We start from the raw sequence: 19,057 nt of genomic DNA on the forward strand, positions 1-19,057 counted from the left end.
CTTTAAGATCGCCACCCGTACTTCTCCTGGTTCCCATCGTTGACGGCTCCATAATCACCACTTTTCGACCCATAATCACCATTTTTCGACAAGTGCGACAGCCTTGGTGAAGGATCAGACTGTGTTTGGTTTCAGAAACTTTGTCATTTCAATTATTTATGGCTTTGTTTGAACAATTAATTTCAGTGTTATATTAATGTATTATTGTAACTTTATTTGAACAATTAATCTTAGTATGTTATATTTTGAAACTTTAAACGTATTATTTTAGTTTTATTTAAACAATTAATTTGTTTAAATTTTATTCAATTTTAATTTTAATCGGTAGTAAAATTATTTTTATATTAGATTTTTTTTTTAAAATTTCATTTGTTCATGGATTGGGGAGAACTAAAAATTTTAAATTCGAAACTAATGCACAAAATGGTGGATTAGATATGGATTAAGTTAAATCCGCATCCGATCCGCAGACATATGGATTGGATATGGATTGAGTCAAATCCGCATCTGATCCGTAGATGTATGTATTGAATTTGGATTGAGTTTAATCAATCCGTGAATTGGATTGGATTGAAAAATTATAATCCGCAAAATTATGGATCGGATATGGATTGATGTCTAATCCGTAAAATTTGATCCGTGAACACCCCTACGTGTCATAATATTCCTTCGCTCCCAAATCCCAATGGCGCCCCCCTTGCACTCCAACTTGCGCATATTATACCCACGTTTAATAACTCTTAAAAGACTCCTTAATTTGATTTGGTCCAAAATGTTGTCAAACAACATACTTCATTTTTTTAAATACAAAAAAAAGAGAACCCCAAAAATATGTTAATATTTATTGACATTCGTCTATAAATAACATCAGAATAATAAATTCATACAATAGTAACATAATTTATGATTAGAAATGCCATCATAATCAAATTCATCAAAAAGGTGCAAGCAGTAAACATAATCGTAATTTCGTAAAGCATCATTATTATGACATTTAACTACAAACTCAATGTTTTAAAAAGTTAAAAAGTTTGTGGAGCAAAGAATGATGATCCTGTGGAATATTTATCTTCAACAATCTGCCAGACTGCCACAATTCGTGCTAACCGATTTTTGACACATTTGCAGATTGCAGTAAGTAACGGAAGGGCTACAATTAATACATGAGATTGACACGAAGTAATTAGGCGACTTAAAAAGACTTTGTATAGTAAGGCGTATTACGTACGGATGGTGAGGTTTGATTGTCACTGATAGTTCTTCTCATTTTTCATTGGAGGAAAGGAAATTCAAAGAGCTAGGTGTATGTGGCAAATTTTCTAACACGTTCCGCTCTCCGTAAGATAGAAGTCCAATCTATATCTATATATAAAATTGGGATTTGGGAGGTGATGTGACATCACTATTTTTTATCTTTGTATATTTTTTATTATTTAATAAATAGAGAATTTTTTTTTATATTTGGTTTTTCATCTTCTCATAATTAATTTGATTGTTATTACACAATACAATTATGTAAAGATTTTAATGAAGTATATTCTTTGTAATGAAAATTCAAGGGGGAGTGTTATGAATTTATTAAAATAAATGTAGATGTTCATAACATATATCTCTTAGTCTCCCCACTATCTCTCATTAGCAACCTTTAACTTCCCTATAACTCTCACTATTTCACAAGAAATTATGATCCATAATTTTTTATTAATTTTATGGAGTGATTATGTAACTATAAAAGGAGAGCTCATCTTTTTATTTTGTACACACACAATTGAAATGAATAAAATAACTCTATAATATATTTTCTCATTTTATTCTTTATTTTACATTGCTTCTTTATTTATATTGCTGGCTAATAATTTTTTTTTGTTTTTTATAAGGCTGCCTCATTTTAAAAAAAAATCAATTCATATTTTTTTATCAGTTTCATTAAGTGTAAAGTAAAAAAAAAAGAATAATATTAATTTTTTTTAAAGCCGCGTGATACACTGTTTTATTTTCTAATAAAATAAATAAACCAAAATCCAGTGGGATTTAGGTGCATTCGTTCGTGGAAATATATGCAATAAAATATTTCACAGTTTGAAACTTTTTCTATTTTTTTTTTAAGCCGTACAAGTTCCTTTCCTAGTCGTTTTGTTGGTTGATACTGTTATAACCCTATTAACGTATTGAATCTAGAAAGAACTAATCAAAGCAAGCTAATCAAGAAAGAAATAGGAAAGAACTTTAACAGAGCACAGTTCCAAGCACTCAACTTGTAGAAGGAAAAACTGCTCTTTTATTGATCACTATGAATCGAATTACAAGCTGATTCTATAGAGGAGTTTACAAGGATCACAAAGAACCAATTAGCTCACTAAATGATCAAGAAATGAGAAAGATTACAAACCCCATATCAGAGGCTAAAACACACGTATATATACTCTAGTATTTCTGGGAAATCATAACGAACTCATAACGAATTCTTGCCACATCAGCTTTAATATTTCAACTAGACCCCTCCAGCTGAAGTCGATCTGCACAATGCCCCCAGACTTCTTCAAATCTTCCATTTAAACCCAACGACCATTAGTTGACCAGTAGCTTATTTCCTCACACTCTCCACCTTACAGACTCGATTCAGCTGATCATCTCAATTAAGTAACATAAAAAACCTTTAAAGACACATGTTTCAGGAACTAGAGCTGCTGCCAACACCAATGAAGTTTACACAAAACTTAAATTTTGTTGTTGGTAGCACTTTGGTTAGCATATCAGCAGGGTTGGTGTCTGTATGTATCTTGATCACTGCAACTGACCCCTTTGCAACCTCATCTCTGATAAAGTGCAACTTCACATCAATGTGCTTTGTTCTCTAATGATAAACTTGGTTCTTGATGAGCTGAATGGCACTCTGATTATCACAAAAAATTTCTACTGTTTTTTGTTTCAACTATAGTTCATTTAGCAGCCCTCTCAACCACATTGATTCTTTCACTGCCTCTGTTGCAGCAACAAATTCTGCCTCAGTAGATGACAAAGCTACTATGTGCTGTAGAGTAGCTTTCCAACTTATGAGGCAACTATCCAACATAAACAGATAACCTGAGATGGATTTTCTTCTGTCCAAGTCACCTGCAAAATCAGAGTCAACGTATCCTCTGACTTCACAGACCTCATGCTTGGATTTACCATACATCAAACCATGATCTAAGGTTCCCTTTAGGTACCTCATGACCCATTTTACAGCATCCCAGTGAAGCTTACCAGGATTACTCATAAATCGACTCACCACACTTACTGCATAAGCTATGTTTGCTCTGGTGCAAACCATTGCATACATCAAGCTTCCCACAGCTTGAGAGTATGGTATGTCAACCATCTTTACCACCCCAACATTTAAAGTTGGAGACATATCTTCAGAGAGTTTGAATTGAGCCCCCAGAGGTGTCAGTACTGGTTTTGAGTCCAACATCTGAAATCTTTCCAGCACTTTGCTGATATACCTTGACTGGCTTAGAAACAAGGTACCAACTGTTCTATCTCTAACAATATCTATCCCAAGAATCCTCTTGGCACTGCCAAGATCTTTCATTTCAAATTCCCCCTTCAGCAAATTCTTAAGCTCTTTAATGTCACTGAGATCTTTACCAGCAATGAGTATATCATCAACATATAGTAGAAGATATACTGCTTTACCTGAGTTTATAATCCCATGATAGACACAACTATCATATTTGCTCCTGGAATAGCCATTGGAGATCATAAACTGATCAAATCTTCTATACCATTGCCTAGGGGATTGTTTCAAGCCATATAGAGACCTTTTAAAAAGGCACACATACTCCTCATGTCCCTGTTCTTCAAAGCCTTCAGGTTGAGACATCAATATCTTTTCTTCAAGATTGCCATGTAGGAAGGCAGTCTTTACATCCATTTGTTCAAGCTCTAGATCAAATAAAGCCACCATAGCAAGCAAGATTCTGATTGAACTGTGTTTTACCATTGGTGAGAAGATTTCATTGAAATCAATCCCCTCCTTCTGTGTGAACCCTCTTGCCACCAGTCTTGCCTTATATCTTGAATCTTCAACACCTGGAATGCCCTCCTTTTTCTTGAATATCCACTTGCAGCTGAAAATCTTCCTATTCCCTGGATTTGGGACCAGAATCCAAGTCTGATTTCTTCCCAGAGAATCCATTTCCTCCCTTATAGTTTTAATCCAGTTTCTGCTATTCTTGCTACTCATTGCTTCTCTATAGCTGTTAGGCTCTTCAATTGCAACATCTTCTGCACTCATCAAGGCATATGCAACCATATCTGCATATGCATATCTTGCTGGAGGTCTGGTATGTCTTCTTTCTCTATCTCTAGTTAATTGATATTGTTGTAAATCAGTTACTTGTGGTACTTCACCTTCTGTTACTTCTGCATCTTGAGTCTCAGCTTCAACAGCCTCTGGTTGTATTTGATCTTCATAGTCTTTAGACAACTCCACTTCAATCTTTTCACCTTGCTCAGTTTCTGTAGTGGCTTGTGTGTCACTTGTATTGATGTCATTAGCAGAAGTGGCTTGGTCAGAGTTATTGATCATGGCCACTTCATTGAACTAGACATCTCTACTGATCAGACACTTGTTAGCCTCTTTACACCAGACCCTGTAGCCTTTAACCCCATCTGGATAGCCAACAAAAACTCTTTTTATGGCTCTTGCATCAAGCTTCCCTTGTCTGACATGGACATAAGCAGGGCATCCAAATACCCTCAGGTGTTCATATTTTCCAGGTCTTCCAGACCAGAGTTCTTCAGGTGTCTTGAAGCCAATTGCTGAAGATGGACTTTTATTTACCAGGTAACTAGCTGTAGAAACAGCTTCTGCCCAAAGGTTCCTAGGAAGCTTAGAGTTTATCAACAAGCATCTTGTTTTGTCAATAAGTGTTCTGTTCATCCTCTCAGCTAAACCATTTTGCTGAGGGGTGAATCTTACTGTTTTGTGCCTCCTAACTCCCCATTCCTGGCAGCATTGTTCAAACTCTTTATTACAGAATTCAAGTCCATTGTCTGTTCTTAAGCATTTCACCTTGAAACCAGATTGAGTCTCCACCAAAGTCTTCCAAATCTTGAACTTCTCTAGGGCTTGGTCTTTGGTCTTCAGTATGTGGATCCATACTTTCCTGGAGAAGTCATCTATGACTGACATAAAATACCTTCCCCCACTCAAGGATGGTACTTGTGCAGGCCCCCATAAATCAGCATGTACATAATCTAATGGTTGTTTAGATACATGTATGCCCTTTGTGAATTTGGACCTGTGTGCCTTGCCAAAGATGCAGTTTTCACAGAAGTCTAGCTCATCTATATTATCACCACACAGCAGCCCTTGCTTACTCAGTTCTTGCATTCCTCTAATACTCATATGGCCTAGTCTAAGGTGCCATAACATGGTTATATTAACATCAGAAACAGCAGGCATTGCAACTGATCCAGGCATTGATGACCCTTCTAACACATAAAGGCCATTCTTCTTAACTCCTTTCATTACCATCTCAGTCCCCTTCATAATCTTCAAACCACTATTTTCAGATTTGAAGTGATATCCCATACCATCTAGCATGCCTAAAGATATCAAGTTTCTCTTTAGCCTAGGTGCATGCCTTACATCACTTAGAGTTTGAACAGACCCATCAAACATCTCTATTTTGACAGACCCCATACCAACAATCTTACACACATTGTTGTTACCCATAAACACTCTACCACCATCCACAGATTTATATGTATGAAAAAAGCTTTTATTAGGACACAAATGAAATGAACAGCCTGAATCAAGAACCCACTGACCTTTGATATTGCTGTTTGAAGCCACCAACAAATCAGCACTATGGTATCCATCATCAGAGGAGTCTTCTGGGGCTACTGCTGCATCACATGTTCTCTCTTTTTCATCCCTCTTTTTCTCAGCACAGTCCCTGATGTAGTGACCTTGTTTCTTGCAATAGAAGCACTTTCTTTTCTTCATTTTTTCTTTTACAGATACATCATCCTTTTTAGCTTGACTCTGGTTCTTCTTCTTCTGATTTTTCTTTTCTGTTCTGGCAAATAAGCCTTCACCATTACTAACTTCATGCCCATTATTCTTCTGGATCTCCTTAGAACTCAAAAAAGCTTTTACATCCTCTAAAGTGAGTGTAGTTCTTCCATACAGCATGGTGTCTACAAATCCTTCATAGATTTTTGGCAGTGAGCTCAGTAGAAAGAAGGCTTTATCCTCATCAGTTATTTTCACATTTTCAACTCCTTCAAGATCAAGAATGATCTTGTTGAAGTTGTCAATGTGTTCTTGAATCGAGACTCCTTCTCTCATAAAAAAGGTATATAGCCTTTTCTTCAAGAACAATCTGTGTGCCAGGGACTTTTTCATACACAAGGCCTCCACCTTGTTCCAGATACCAAGGGCAGTCTTCTCTTCAGAAATCTCCCTTAGAATTGAGTCATTGAGACTCAAGATCAAGGTACTGTGAGCCTTGTTCTGTATCTGTCTTTTCTTCTCATCAGAGACTGAACTTGAAGCATCCCCAAGATCATCTTCTTCCAGCGTTGATTCGAGACCTTGATGAACAAGGAGAGCCCTCATCTTCATCCTCCAAAGTGAAAAGTCACCACCAATGGTGAACCTTTCAATATCGGGTTTTGGAAGAGACATGTTTTTGAACCACCACTGGCTCTGATACCAATTGTTATCACCCTATTAACGTATTGAATCTAGAAAGAACTAATCAAAGCAAGCTAATCAAGAAAGAAACAGGAAAGAACTTTAACAGAGCACAGTTCCAAGCACTCAACTTGTAGAAGGAAAAACTGCTCTTTTATTGATCACTATGAATCGAATTACAAGCTGATTCTATAAAGGAGTTTACAAGGATCACAAAGAACCAATTAGCTCACTAAATGATCAAGAAATGAGAAAGATTATAAACCCCATATCAGAGGCTAAAACACACATATATATACTCTGGTATTTCTGGGAAATCATAACGAACTCATAACGAATTCTTGCCACATCAGCTTTAATATTTCAACTAGACCCCTCCAGCTGAAGTCGATCTGCACAATGCCCCCAGACTTCTTCAAATCTTCCATTTAAACCCAACGACCATTAGTTGACCAGTAGCTTATTTCCTCACAGATACAAAATTTTGAATAATTTACACGAATTAAGGAGGATAAAAGAAAAAGCTGGCAGACGATAATTCCTCTCTCTCTTTCTCTCTTTGAGTTCCTCCCCATGTGAATCGTCCCCGCAACAAACAGACAGTAATCCGCTTTGTCTTGTTGTACTTATTTTCTAACAGAATCTGTAAGCCAATGACTTGACTAGCTTACAGAATCTGTAAGCTACAGACCGCAACATCAGCCGTTGGATGTGGAGTGAGAAACTAAACAATAGAAAATGGGACTATGGGTGGGCACGGTTCGGTTCGGTTCGAAATTAAGTAGAACCGATTTAAATCGATTATTTTATAAAAAGAACCGAACTAAAAAAGAATCGAACTCAAACTGTTCTTTTCGGTTCGGTTCGGTTCGGTTCGATTTTTTCAGTTCTGGACCTATTGGGCCTATTTTGAATTTTCAAATTTTTAGTCAATTGGGCTTTATAAATGTAATAATTTTTTTCAATAAGTTCATTATAATTTCATTACAAATATTAACAATAAATACAAAGTATTCAAAACACATTTTATCAATAATATCTTACTAACTATTAATAAATAATTAAATAAACAATCTATATAATAAGATGCTAGTTTAAATTTACGAAATTTACGAAATTGTTTTATATTTAATTTTAGGATTTATTTTGGAAAATAAAAATTTACGAAATTGTAACACTAACATATATATATACTCTGATTGTGTGTATGCAAGTTTATGTTAGCTATCTTACACAATCAGTTAAAAATTAACACATATTTAATTTAATAAAATTTAAAAATAATTCGATTTTTCGGTCCAGTTAAATGAATTGAATACCGAACCGATATTTTAATTTTTTTATAAATTGTACCGTTTGATTTTTTTTTTTTAAAAAAATCATACCAAATTAAAAAAAACCATATTCAATTCAATTTTTTTAAGACTACAATTTTTTTACCCACCCCTAAATGGGACGGTGGGATCACGGGACATATTTGTTAAAGAATCTGTACCATAGACATGTCCCTAATACTAATACTAATACTAAGCTCTCTTCATTTTTCACAATTCTAATTTCTAACACAACAAACACAACGCCAACATTCTCTCTCAATTCAAGATATTTTATATTTCGTTATTTTGATTTGTTACACCGGCATATGCTTATCCTCCATCCACCATCACCACCTCGCCGCCGCCCCCCCCACTCCCTTGGATCCCCCATCCTCCACTCTTGCTGCTCCCTCTCTCACCACTATTGACTCTCCACCTCCGCCTACCATTCCGGCGCGGGGCCGGCCATCCCCGTATTCATTGACAAATCTGCCTATCACTCCGTCGCGGGGCCCGCCATCCGGGTTTCCATTGAGAGAACCGCCTATCACTCCGGCGCTGGGCCCGCCATCCGGGTTTCCGTTGAGAGAACCGCCTATCACTCCGGCGCTGGGCCCGCCATCTGGGTTTCCATTGAGAGAACCGCCTATCACTCCGGCGCTGGGCCCGCCATCCTCGTCTTCATTGACACCTCCGCCTATCACTCCGGCGCTGCGCCCGCCATCCTCGTCTTCATTGACACCTCCACCTACCACTCCGGCGCTGAGCCCGCCATCCCTGTCTTCATTGACACCTCCTCCTACCTCAGGCGCCCCTCCACCGTCCACTCCTTCTGACTCATCTCCGCCCTCGTCAAATCCGGTGGCCAGGAGTCCTCCCTCGCCTCCGACGGGTGACGACGGTGGTGGTGGGGTGAGTACTGGGTTAGTGGTGGGGTTAGCGATTGGTGGGCTGGCGGTAATTGTGGTGGTGAGCCTGTTGATTTTGCGTTGCCGCAGGAAGAGGAGGAGGAGGAGAGATGATGAGGCGGGTTACTGTACGCTCCCACCTCCTCTTGCCCCAAAAGGTTTTTGCTTCGACTTTTTTATTTCTTTTCCTTAAATTTGCATGTTTATTTATTTATTTATTTCAAATTGCTTCTGGTTTCGTTGATTTTAATTATTTTGTGCGTTTCCGTGACCTGTTTTTGCAGTGTTGTTCTTAATTTATGATTAAGATTTGATTAATCCTTGGCATTGCATGAATTTAAATCGGACTTAGTTTTCTATTTTTCTTGCATTTGTTTAATTCAATTTTGACCGTATTGATTGATTGATACATGTATCAATGAAACCATCTTATCATTGATTTTTACTTGGTTCTCTAACTATTTTGTACTTTCTAGACATGGGTGATATGCATATGCATGTGTGCTGTCTAATGTCTATGGATTGCAACTTAGTCAAATTTTCTCTTTTAGAGGTGTTGTGATATTTTCATATCTAAGATTATTACTAGAATTGGGACATTTCCGGAATAATTTCAGTGGTCCTTGTTTTTGTTGCCATATAGTTGGCCAAAGTCTCATTCTACCAAACCGAAAAACCCCATTCCAAAATTCTGTTTATTGCAAAATCTAAAATCTTGAACTACTTAGGGTAACACATAAGTTTTAAACTTCTAGTAAATTATTGTTCTTTGTTTTACCTTTCCGATTTTGATGCGTTCCATTCACATATGTATCTACAGCTTGTGGCCAAGACTCTTGATTTTCTCTCAGTTGACTAAGTTACATCTTATCATTAGGAGTGCCAAAAATGGTTCCTGCTATTGTTTTTTTTTTCTTGAGATTTTGAGGCACTTGAAAATTGCTTTTCGATGTTGAATTGTTAATTTTGATTTCAATACGCTTTTAATTCAAGGTGTGATAGCATATTGGCAATACATTGTGATCAAGTAATAGTCATTTCTCTAGTTTCTTTGAGTAATTAAATTTAAAGAAGGTGTTTACAGCCTATACAAATAACTCATTGACTAACATCTCCAGAGATTCCTGCTTCAATTAATAACTATTGAGTATTATAAGTATTTTTTTTAGTGTCCTTTATGATTTGTCAGTTGACCCTTACGGCAGCAGACAACAGCACTGGCAGCAAAATGTCCCACCTTCTGCAGCACATGTAGTCACACAACCACCAAGGCCGGCTCCTCCACATCCGGTTGCATCACGCCCACCACACTCGCCCGTATACACTCCCTCCCCTCCACCACCACCACCTTTCATGAGCAGTAGTGGAGGCTCTAGCTCTAATTATTCAGGGTCTGAGGCACCAATCCCACCTCCATCACTTGGCCTTTCATTAGGTTTTTTGAAGAGCACTTTTACATACGAAGAATTAGCAAGGGCAACAGATGGCTTCTCAGATGCTAACCTCCTCGGACAAGGCGGTTTTGGTTATGTGCACAAAGGAGTCCTACCGAATGGTAAGGAAGTCGCAATCAAGCAGCTGAAAGCTGGAAGTGGGCAGGGAGAACGTGTGTTTCAGGCGGAAGTTGAAATTATTAGCCGAGTACATCACAAACATCTTGTATCCTTGGTTGGATACTATACAGCTGGATCACAAAGAATGCTTGTGTGTGAGTTTGTTACAAGCAACACTTTGGAGTTTCACTTGCATGGTAAGTTTGCATATGAAGACCTTAGATAACTCTTTATGTGAACTTATTTGTTGGAAAGTACTTTTAAGCTCTTCTTGTACTTATTCTATTGGCCTTCATTATGTTGTTAAGGCACTAAATGCAATTGAGATAATGGTTCACAGATCCTTTTGTAATAGATGTTGTTTAGCTGATGTTAGAAATTTATTAAGGATCTGACAGAAAGCATATTGCAGGGAAGGGTCGACCTACCATGGATTGGCCAACAAGACTCAAAATTGCCTTAGGTTTTGCGAAAGGACTGGCTTACCTCCATGAAGATTGTAAGATCTCTCTCTCTCTCTCTCTCTCTCTAACTTCATGGATTGTGATGTTTAATTGTACGGTGATTTACCCTAATATCTTGTCTATTCGTACTTTCAGGTCATCCTAAAATTATTCATCGTGATATTAAAGCAGCTAATATACTTTTGGATTTCAAGTTTGAGGCAAAGGTATTAATTGCGTTAGTGAATTTTTTAACTCAAATTTTTTGAACTAGTGGAAACACAAGCAGCACCTTATTTCAAATTCTATCTAGCACTAGTGTGATTTGAAATTTTCATAGGTTTCGATTATATTTGTGATGCTAATCTTGAAGTTCCTTTCCTTAGGTTGCTGATTTTGGACTAGCAAAGCTTGCTTCTGATGTTTATACTCATGTTTCCACTCGAGTGATGGGTACATTTGGGTAAGACCAACTACTTTGATATTCTATTTTCTCATTGTCGTATCACTGATGATGAACCATATTATGTTTGAGTTGAACCAGAATGTGGCTCAAAAATTTCATAAGTTATATTTTGATTTCTCAAGATATCTCCAAACCTCGTTGTAAATGCTTGAACTTGATTGCCCTTAACTCATTTTTTTCTTTTTCTTTTTCTTCATTTCATGACATTTTACATTGGAGTTTGAAGTTGGCTTCATCTGTTCATAGTGATCTGTTTAAGGCAGCTGGTTCTGCTCTGACTGTAACCCTTATTATTGTTATTAATCTTTTCAGTTGATTCTAATGATAATGATCAGATCTATTTTATTGGTTTATTTTTCTAGATAGGTTTAGAGTTTTGATGAGTGAACTTTATATGCTCACTTAGGACTTTGAATTAGCTAATTTTTCATTTTCTTATATGGTTGGCACCTGCAGATACCTGGCTCCAGAATATGCTTCAAGTGGGAAACTCACAGAGAAATCAGATGTTTTCTCCTTTGGTGTCATGCTTTTGGAATTGATTATTGGTTGTCGACCTGTCGACTCAACCCATACTTTCATGGAAGACAATTTGGTGGATTGAGTGAGTAATATTTTTCCTTTTTCCCCTTATTTTCTTCAATCACAGGAGTCAGTTATGGCTATGAAATCTTGGATATCACAGGGAACTGACTAAATTTGTTGGCATTACAGGCAAGGCCTTTGCTTAATAGAGCTATAGAAGATGGAAACTTTGACACTCTGGTTGATCCAAAACTGCATAATGAATACAACCACAACGAGATGGCTCGCATGGTTGCTTGTGCAGCTGCCTGCGTGCGCCATTCAGCACGTTGCCGACCAAGAATTAGCCAGGTAATGAGCTTGAATTTGGTTGATCAATTACCAAAACATCATCTTTTTAATCAGACTTCTAATTCATAATTTATTATAGAGCAGATAGTCCGTACTTTGGAAGGGGATGCATCTCTGGCTGACCTTAATGAAGGAATCAGACCTGGCCAAAGCAGTGTATACGGAAGCTTAGACTATGATACAATGCAATACAATGAAGACTTAAAAAAATTCAGGAAGATGGCACTAAACAGCCAGGAAATCAGTGCCAGTAGCGGGTACAGTAGACCTACCAGCGATTACGGTTTACACTCTTCCAGCTCTAGCAGTGAAGGCCATAACACCCGAGAAATAGAGATGGGAAAGGCGAGGAAAAATAGTCACAGACAAGGTTTCAGCGGAAGCCCCTAACAATTGACACTATTTTTCTGTAAAGTTCTAACATCCCAAAAATTACCCGTGAAAACACAAGGGTAAAATTGGAATGAAACCGCATATTTTTTTTTAATTAATAAATCTCAAGATATACAATCATTATTCATACTTCAACTGAATCTTTATATAAAACATCTGAAATAAAGTTTCCAAAGAAAAGTCTCTAATTCAAAATAAAAATTTAGCCAAATTTAATCTTTAAAGCAATTCTAAAGATCCACTAAGAAAAATTCTATATTCAAAAGCCTCAAGCCATATCTCTAATCAATCTGCAAAATATTGGAGACGAAGGGTGAGCCATTAACTCGGTAAGCAAATTCATGCACAATATTTAAAATTTTTTGTCATTTTACCTTTAAAAATTTTATAACAACATCTTCATTTAGCATAAGGGGTGGATTCATGTAAAAGCATTAAAAACATTAAAACATAAACATTGGTAGCTCATGCCATGTAGTCATCATCATTCATCATTCATCGTTCAGGATATTATACCCCACATTGTTCATAACATCCTTGTGCACAAGATCATCATCATACTAGCAAGCTGGCCATAGTATTTCGTAACATCATAACATGGGCATCATATACATTACTACGGATTTTGAGTCAAAACATTTTTGAATCCACCTTACATCCTTTCAAAAATAGCATTTAAAGTCTTCTAAAACATTTAAGTACCTGGCTTTGATCATTTAATTATTTTAGAAAATTCTTTAAGAAAACATTTTGTTTAAGAAAACTAATTTCTTAAGAAAAATTCATTTTAAATTTTATTTTTATAAATTCATTTAAAGGTTATTTTACAAAATTCATTTAAATATTTTAGAAATCAATTTTGTAAAATTTTTTTATCTAAACATAATTCTTATAACATAAATTACATTTATTATGAAGCACATCATGCGTGAATCTACTTACCTCAATCCGCAGCAATCAACTCAATACCATAAGAACAACCAACGAGCTCACCCACATCCTATAATCATCATAAAAATATCCTTATCAATATCATCTATGACCTTAAACATAATCCCAATCATCCTTAATTCATAGGCATACTAGCTCAATACTTATACATATTCTAGACATAAGTATGAGTATCTTACATATGCTGATTTTTAATAACCTATACAAATGTCGGAAAACCATGAAAATTTACAGAGGCACTGTGAACATGCATAGCATTGCATACAATATTTCACAAAATCAGCACAAGTCAAAATCGAGCCAGAATATTGACCTTTCACTAAAGTAACAAAACTGCCCAGCATTGAACAAAACAGACATTTACCACTTAGGAGATTCATAAAATATTCTTTAGTACTCGAAATAATATGTTTCTTTTTTTTAATTACAGAAAACACATTAAAAAATAATATAATTAAAATTCATAATTTTTGGACGCCTGAAACTATTTTAAAAGCATTTTATTTCCAAAAACATCGAACCTGCCAGAAAATTTCAGATTTAAAAACAGAACTTCAAAAATTCATATATTTTATTTTACATGCCCAAAAATCACGATTCCAGTTTTTAAAGACAGAGGAAAGATTGAAATTTCATTATAAAATCCTAAAATGGCATGTAATATTCATAAATTAGCCCAACTGTTACACGTTTCAGCTTCTGCAATTCTGGAAAACAGTTTCCAGATCTGCAGCAGCCACATGTTACGATTTTTAATAATTTAACCATAAAGAATAAAACTATGAAATTAAACATGCAAGCATAGGAGACAAGATCTGTTGATATAAAAATTGCCATAATTTTTAAGGATGTGTAACCTTACAGAAAAATTTCTAGAAGTGAGAACCGCTGCTGAAAATCAGAATTTTCCAGCACCAGTAACCCAATTTCGAAAAACCATAACAATTTGCATACTCAGAGGATTTCAACACAAAACTTATCAATGGAAAGCTTAGGATGTCTAGTTCCATGATATGTAAGCATGTTCACGTGATTCTAAATAAAGAAAACGATTTCAAGCAAGGACTAGAGACTGTTCATATCATCACAACATTACAAACAAACATATATTACCCAAACTATACTACAAGTAATTAAAGGCAAACAATTCATAAAAATAAATCATATAATTCAAAAAAATACTTAATACCTTAAGGCAAACACTAAGAAAAGAAGTTATAAAACTTTCTTTTCCTTCTCCAAAGACTTATGTTTTTTTTTTTTTTAGAGTTTGTAACGGCGTAGAAAATAAAAGACGGCTTCTTAAAAAAATGGCTTCCTCTTAAATACTTGGTAAATAATAAATACTTTTTTTTTATAAAAACTAGTAACTTATGTAACTTTTTAAAAGTAATTTGATAAATTTTACTCACACACAAACACTCAATAATAACTATCATACTCAATTTAATAAGGGTAAAAGAGAAAAAATAAATAAACAAAAAAAGTGGCGTTACAAAAGTCCCCGGCACACACTTCTTTTTCATCCATACTATGAATTGAAAGTCCCCCTCTAATATGTAATTCCCCCCCCCCCCCCCCCCCCCCCAATAGTTGTATTTACTACTGCTTGTTAAATATACAAGAATGTAAGGAAGAGATTGTCACAATATGTTCCAATGGCTTGACCTCGACCCCTCCCTCTGCCCCTTCCTCGAGCTATGTTGTTGTAATAAGAGTAACAGTGGGAAATAATGATAGAACAATTGATAATATAATAAAGTTTGTGAATTTTCTTGATGCCTTTATTGAATAAACTATGCTGAATTTATACACTGCAAGACTTTGCATCTTAACAACGAAAGCACAACTAATAACTAAAAAAAATAGCAACAGTAGCTAAAAAATAGCAAATAAATCAGACTTGTGCACATTATTCAGAGTAGTGACCAACTACTTTGACTGACTCAATAGAATTAAAAGAATAATTAAAATAGAGTGCTGCAGACTCGTAACATTCCTTCCCCCTTGAATAGGTCCTTGTCCTCAAGGACTCTTAAAGTGAGGGAACCTTGCCATAAAAGAACTTTCTTCCTCCCAGGTAGCTTCTGAAGCTGGGAGACCATCCCATTGAATCAACATTTCACACTTGTGTCCTGTCCTACGGTGTTTCAGAATTGCTGAAGGTTGGGGCTGAAGTTCTCCACTTTCATCTACTATAGATGGAAGGCTAGAAAGAGTTCGATCTTGGGCACCCAGTTGTTTCTTCAAGAGAGAGACATGAAAAACAGGATAGATTTTACTTCCAGGCGGAAGATCGAGGCGATAGGCAACTAATCCAATTCTCTCCAACACTCGATAAGGACTATAAAAGCGGGGCAAGAGTTTGTTTGACGATCTCAGAGCCAAGGAGGTCTGCCGGTAGGGCTACAGATGTAAATACACCCAATTCCCCACAAAAAATTCTCTTTCCACTTTTCCACGATCATATACAGCTTTCATTCTATCTTGTGCTTGTTGGAGTTGAGTCTTTAGCTCTCGCATGACCCGATCTCTAGCTTGCAACGTCTGGTCCACGGCTTCTACTCTAGCTGTGTCAGGAACATAAGTTAACAAGTTAGGTGCAGCTCACCCATACACCACTTCAAAGGGAGTCTTTCAAGTGGAAGCGTGAAGACTGGTGTTATAACATAATTCTGCCCAGGAAATCCAGTGAACCCACTCGTTTGGCTTGGCACTTGTGAAGCATCGCAAATACATTTCAATAGTTCGGTTCACTGCCTCAGTTTGCCCATCCATTTGCGGATGATAAGATGAGCTGAAATTGAAATGAGTGCCCTGTAAATTGAAAAGCTCCTTCCAAAAAGAACTCAAAAAGTTAGAATCTCGATCACACACAATTGATCTTGGCATGCCATGAAGCTTAAACACATTCTCAAAAAACAGTTGTGCCAACTTAGGAGCAGAATAAAGATGAGATATTGGAATAAAATGGGCATATTTAGACAACCGATCCACCACCACAAAGAGAACTGATTTTCCTTTAGATGGGGGTAATCCATCAATGAAATCCATCGAGATATCAGACCATACCTCTGTGGGAATAGGTAAAGGCTGAAGAAGGCCCGAGGGTGATTGATGATCAACCTTGTGATGTTGACACACATCACACTGTTTAATATAATTCTTAAGTGTCTCTTTCATGTGCTTCCAATAGAAAACTTCTTTGATTATGTGGAAGGATTTGTAAAACCCCTCATGACTGCCATCATGGATCTCTTGGATGATTGTTGGAATTAATGGTGAATTTTCAGGTAAGTAGATCCGTTCCTTGAAGAATAAAATGCCATCTCGATTCTCCCAAGGCCCCACTGCCTCACCTTGCTGTAGATTCTCCTGTATTTGTTGTAACTCGGGATGTGACTGATTTTCCTCTCAAACCATCTTTAACCATTGTGGTAAAAGGCAGGATATAAAATTGATTTCGCCTTGTGCGTCCCTTCTAGATAATGCATCTGCTGCTGCATTACTCTTTCCCTTCTTGTATTCGATGGAAAAATCATATCCCATCAGTTTGAGTAGCCACTTCTGTTGAGCTTCTGTCATTATTCTCTGCTCCCACAAGTATTTTAGACTCTGTTGATCAGTTCGAACTATAAAATGGCGCCCCAACAAGTACAGTCTCTATTTCTTTATTGCTAAAACAAGTGTCATCAACTCCTTTTCGTAAGTAGAGAGTAATAGATTCTTTCATTTTAAAGCAGTGCTAAAATATGCAATTGGTTTCTGTTCTTGCATTAAAACATCATCTAAACCACTCCTAGATGCATCACATTCAACGATGAATAAAAGGGTGAAATTTGGCAAGGCTAGCATTGGAGCACGAGTCATGGATTGTTTCAACAACTTAAAGGCCATGTCTGCTTCTGAATTCCAAAAAAAAGATTTCTTTTTCAGCATGGACGTCAAAGGAGCGGCTATGTTGCCATAACATGTAGTAAATTTTCTGTAGTAACCAGTGAGTCCCAGGAAACCTCTTAATGCCTTGACATTAGATGGTTTTGGCCAGCCTTCCATTGCTTTAATTTTGTCAGGGTCAACCTTCACACCATTACTACAAATAATGTGGCCTAAGTATTTAACTTGGGTTTCCCCGAATTGGCACTTCTCCCTTTTAACAACTAAATGATGAGCTCGCAAGATCGAGAAAGTAATTCGAACATGTTTTTGATGGTCGGACCATGATTTGCTATAAATCAAAATGTCATAAAAAAAACTAGGATGAATTTACGTAAATGAGCTTTGAAGATATCATTTATGAGGGACTTAAATGTAGAAGGTGCATTAGAGAGCCCAAAGGGCATTACTGGGAATTCAAAATGTCCGTGATGAGTTCGAAAGGCCGTCTTATGCACGTCATTTAGGTTTATGCGAATCTGAAAATAGCCTGACTTGAGGTCGTGCTTTGTAAAGAACTTGGCACCATGCAATTCATCTAATAGTTCATCGATCACCAGAATTGAAAATTTATCTTTCACAGTTTGTCGATTAAGTGCTCTGTAATCCACTCAAAACCTCGAACTCCCATCATATTTTCGTACTAATAATACTGGTGAAGAAATATCGATAAGGACGAACATATAGCGGCCCAGTTCCTGGCTGAAGAGGAATTTGATGGTCTTGGGAACGCGAGGGCGGCAGCCCTATTGGAGTTTCAAAAACATCATGAAATTCAGTAAGTAAGAATCCCAAATCATCATTTTGTGTTACCTCATGGGTTGCTGTTGGTTCGTTATCCACTGAAATTGAGCAAAGTTGTAAAATGATCCCACGACCTTGGTTTTTCCTCAATGTTTTCGGAATTGTATCTCCCTCAATAGCTTTAAGTTCTAAAGTAGTAGCACTCCGTAATGTCACCTAATGCCCATCTTTAGTAAATTGCATTTCCATTTTGTCAAAGTCTTAAAAGATTGGTCCAAGGGTGCATAACCACTGTGCCCCTAACATCGCATCACATCCTTCTAGAGAAAAGAGGTAAAACTTTGCTTTAATTTGAGTCCCCTGCAACTGCAACTGTACTCCCTTACAAGGATCAGGACTAGTCAATTTCTCTATATTGGCAACTACCACACTAAGCAGACACCCTGGCTCCGGCTTCAGTCCCGTAATTTTTACAAATTTGTGATGGAAAAAATTATGAGTTGAACCAGAATCAATTAAAATAGTCAGAGAGGCTTTACCAATACTTGACTGAAGTCGCATTGTTTGTGGAGATTGGACCCCAGCTAGAGAATGCAAGGAAATAGCGGGAGTCTCTTATGTATCGTCCTTCTCCTCTTGATGTTCTTCTGGCTCGTCCCCTTCTTCCGCCTCAATCAAAAATAATTTCTTGCATTTGTGTCCAAAGGTATACTTCTCATCACAGTTATAACACAATCCTTGTTCCCGCAGACGTTGGAGTTCTGTTGGGGAGAACCTGTG

General features: G+C 36.8%; 2 protein-coding genes across 5 annotated transcripts in view; one reads left to right on the plus strand and one right to left on the minus strand.

The window, feature by feature from the left end:
- Window positions 1-8,354: 8,354 nt before the first annotated feature.
- On the minus strand, window positions 8,355-10,270 carry LOC127903023 (glycine-rich cell wall structural protein 1-like). The gene is made up of 2 exons (XM_052443563.1): window positions 10,116-10,270; window positions 8,355-8,982 (listed from the first exon to the last, which is right to left on the minus strand). Exons 1-2 carry the CDS (start codon window positions 10,268-10,270, stop codon window positions 8,355-8,357), a joined length of 783 nt encoding a protein of 260 aa, XP_052299523.1.
- LOC102617477 (probable serine/threonine-protein kinase PBL7) overlaps window positions 8,925-19,057 on the plus strand; it is a 34,623-nt gene continuing 24,490 nt past the window's right edge. The window contains exons 1-5 of one of the 4 annotated variants that reach the window (XM_052441992.1): window positions 8,925-9,073; window positions 10,124-10,665; window positions 10,881-10,967; window positions 11,068-11,138; window positions 11,298-11,374. In XM_052441992.1, coding sequence (XP_052297952.1) covers window positions 10,269-10,665; window positions 10,881-10,967; window positions 11,068-11,138; window positions 11,298-11,374 — 632 coding nt within the window. In that variant the 5' untranslated portion in view covers window positions 8,925-9,073; window positions 10,124-10,268. Of the gene's footprint in view, window positions 9,074-10,084; window positions 10,666-10,880; window positions 10,968-11,067; window positions 11,139-11,297; window positions 11,375-19,057 lie in introns of all 4 variants that reach the window. The other 3 variants (XM_052441983.1, XM_052441977.1, XM_006475563.4) reach the window with 3 other exon arrangements.

Source organism: Citrus sinensis, chromosome 1 (genome assembly GCF_022201045.2).
Source record: "Citrus sinensis cultivar Valencia sweet orange chromosome 1, DVS_A1.0, whole genome shotgun sequence".
Lineage (NCBI taxonomy): Eukaryota > Viridiplantae > Streptophyta > Magnoliopsida > Sapindales > Rutaceae > Citrus > Citrus sinensis.

What these genes read in the sequence shown, in the direction of transcription:
- LOC127903023 (XM_052443563.1), bottom strand. Translation starts at nt 10,270, where the DNA reads ATGAAAGGTGGTGGTGGTGGAGGGGAGGGAGTGTATACGGGCGAGTGT. An exon ending in CAGTGCTGTTGTCTGCTGCC is followed by an intron (nt 8,983 to 10,115) that starts GTAAGGGTCAAC and finishes CAAAATCAACAG; the next exon opens with GCTCACCACCACAATTACCG.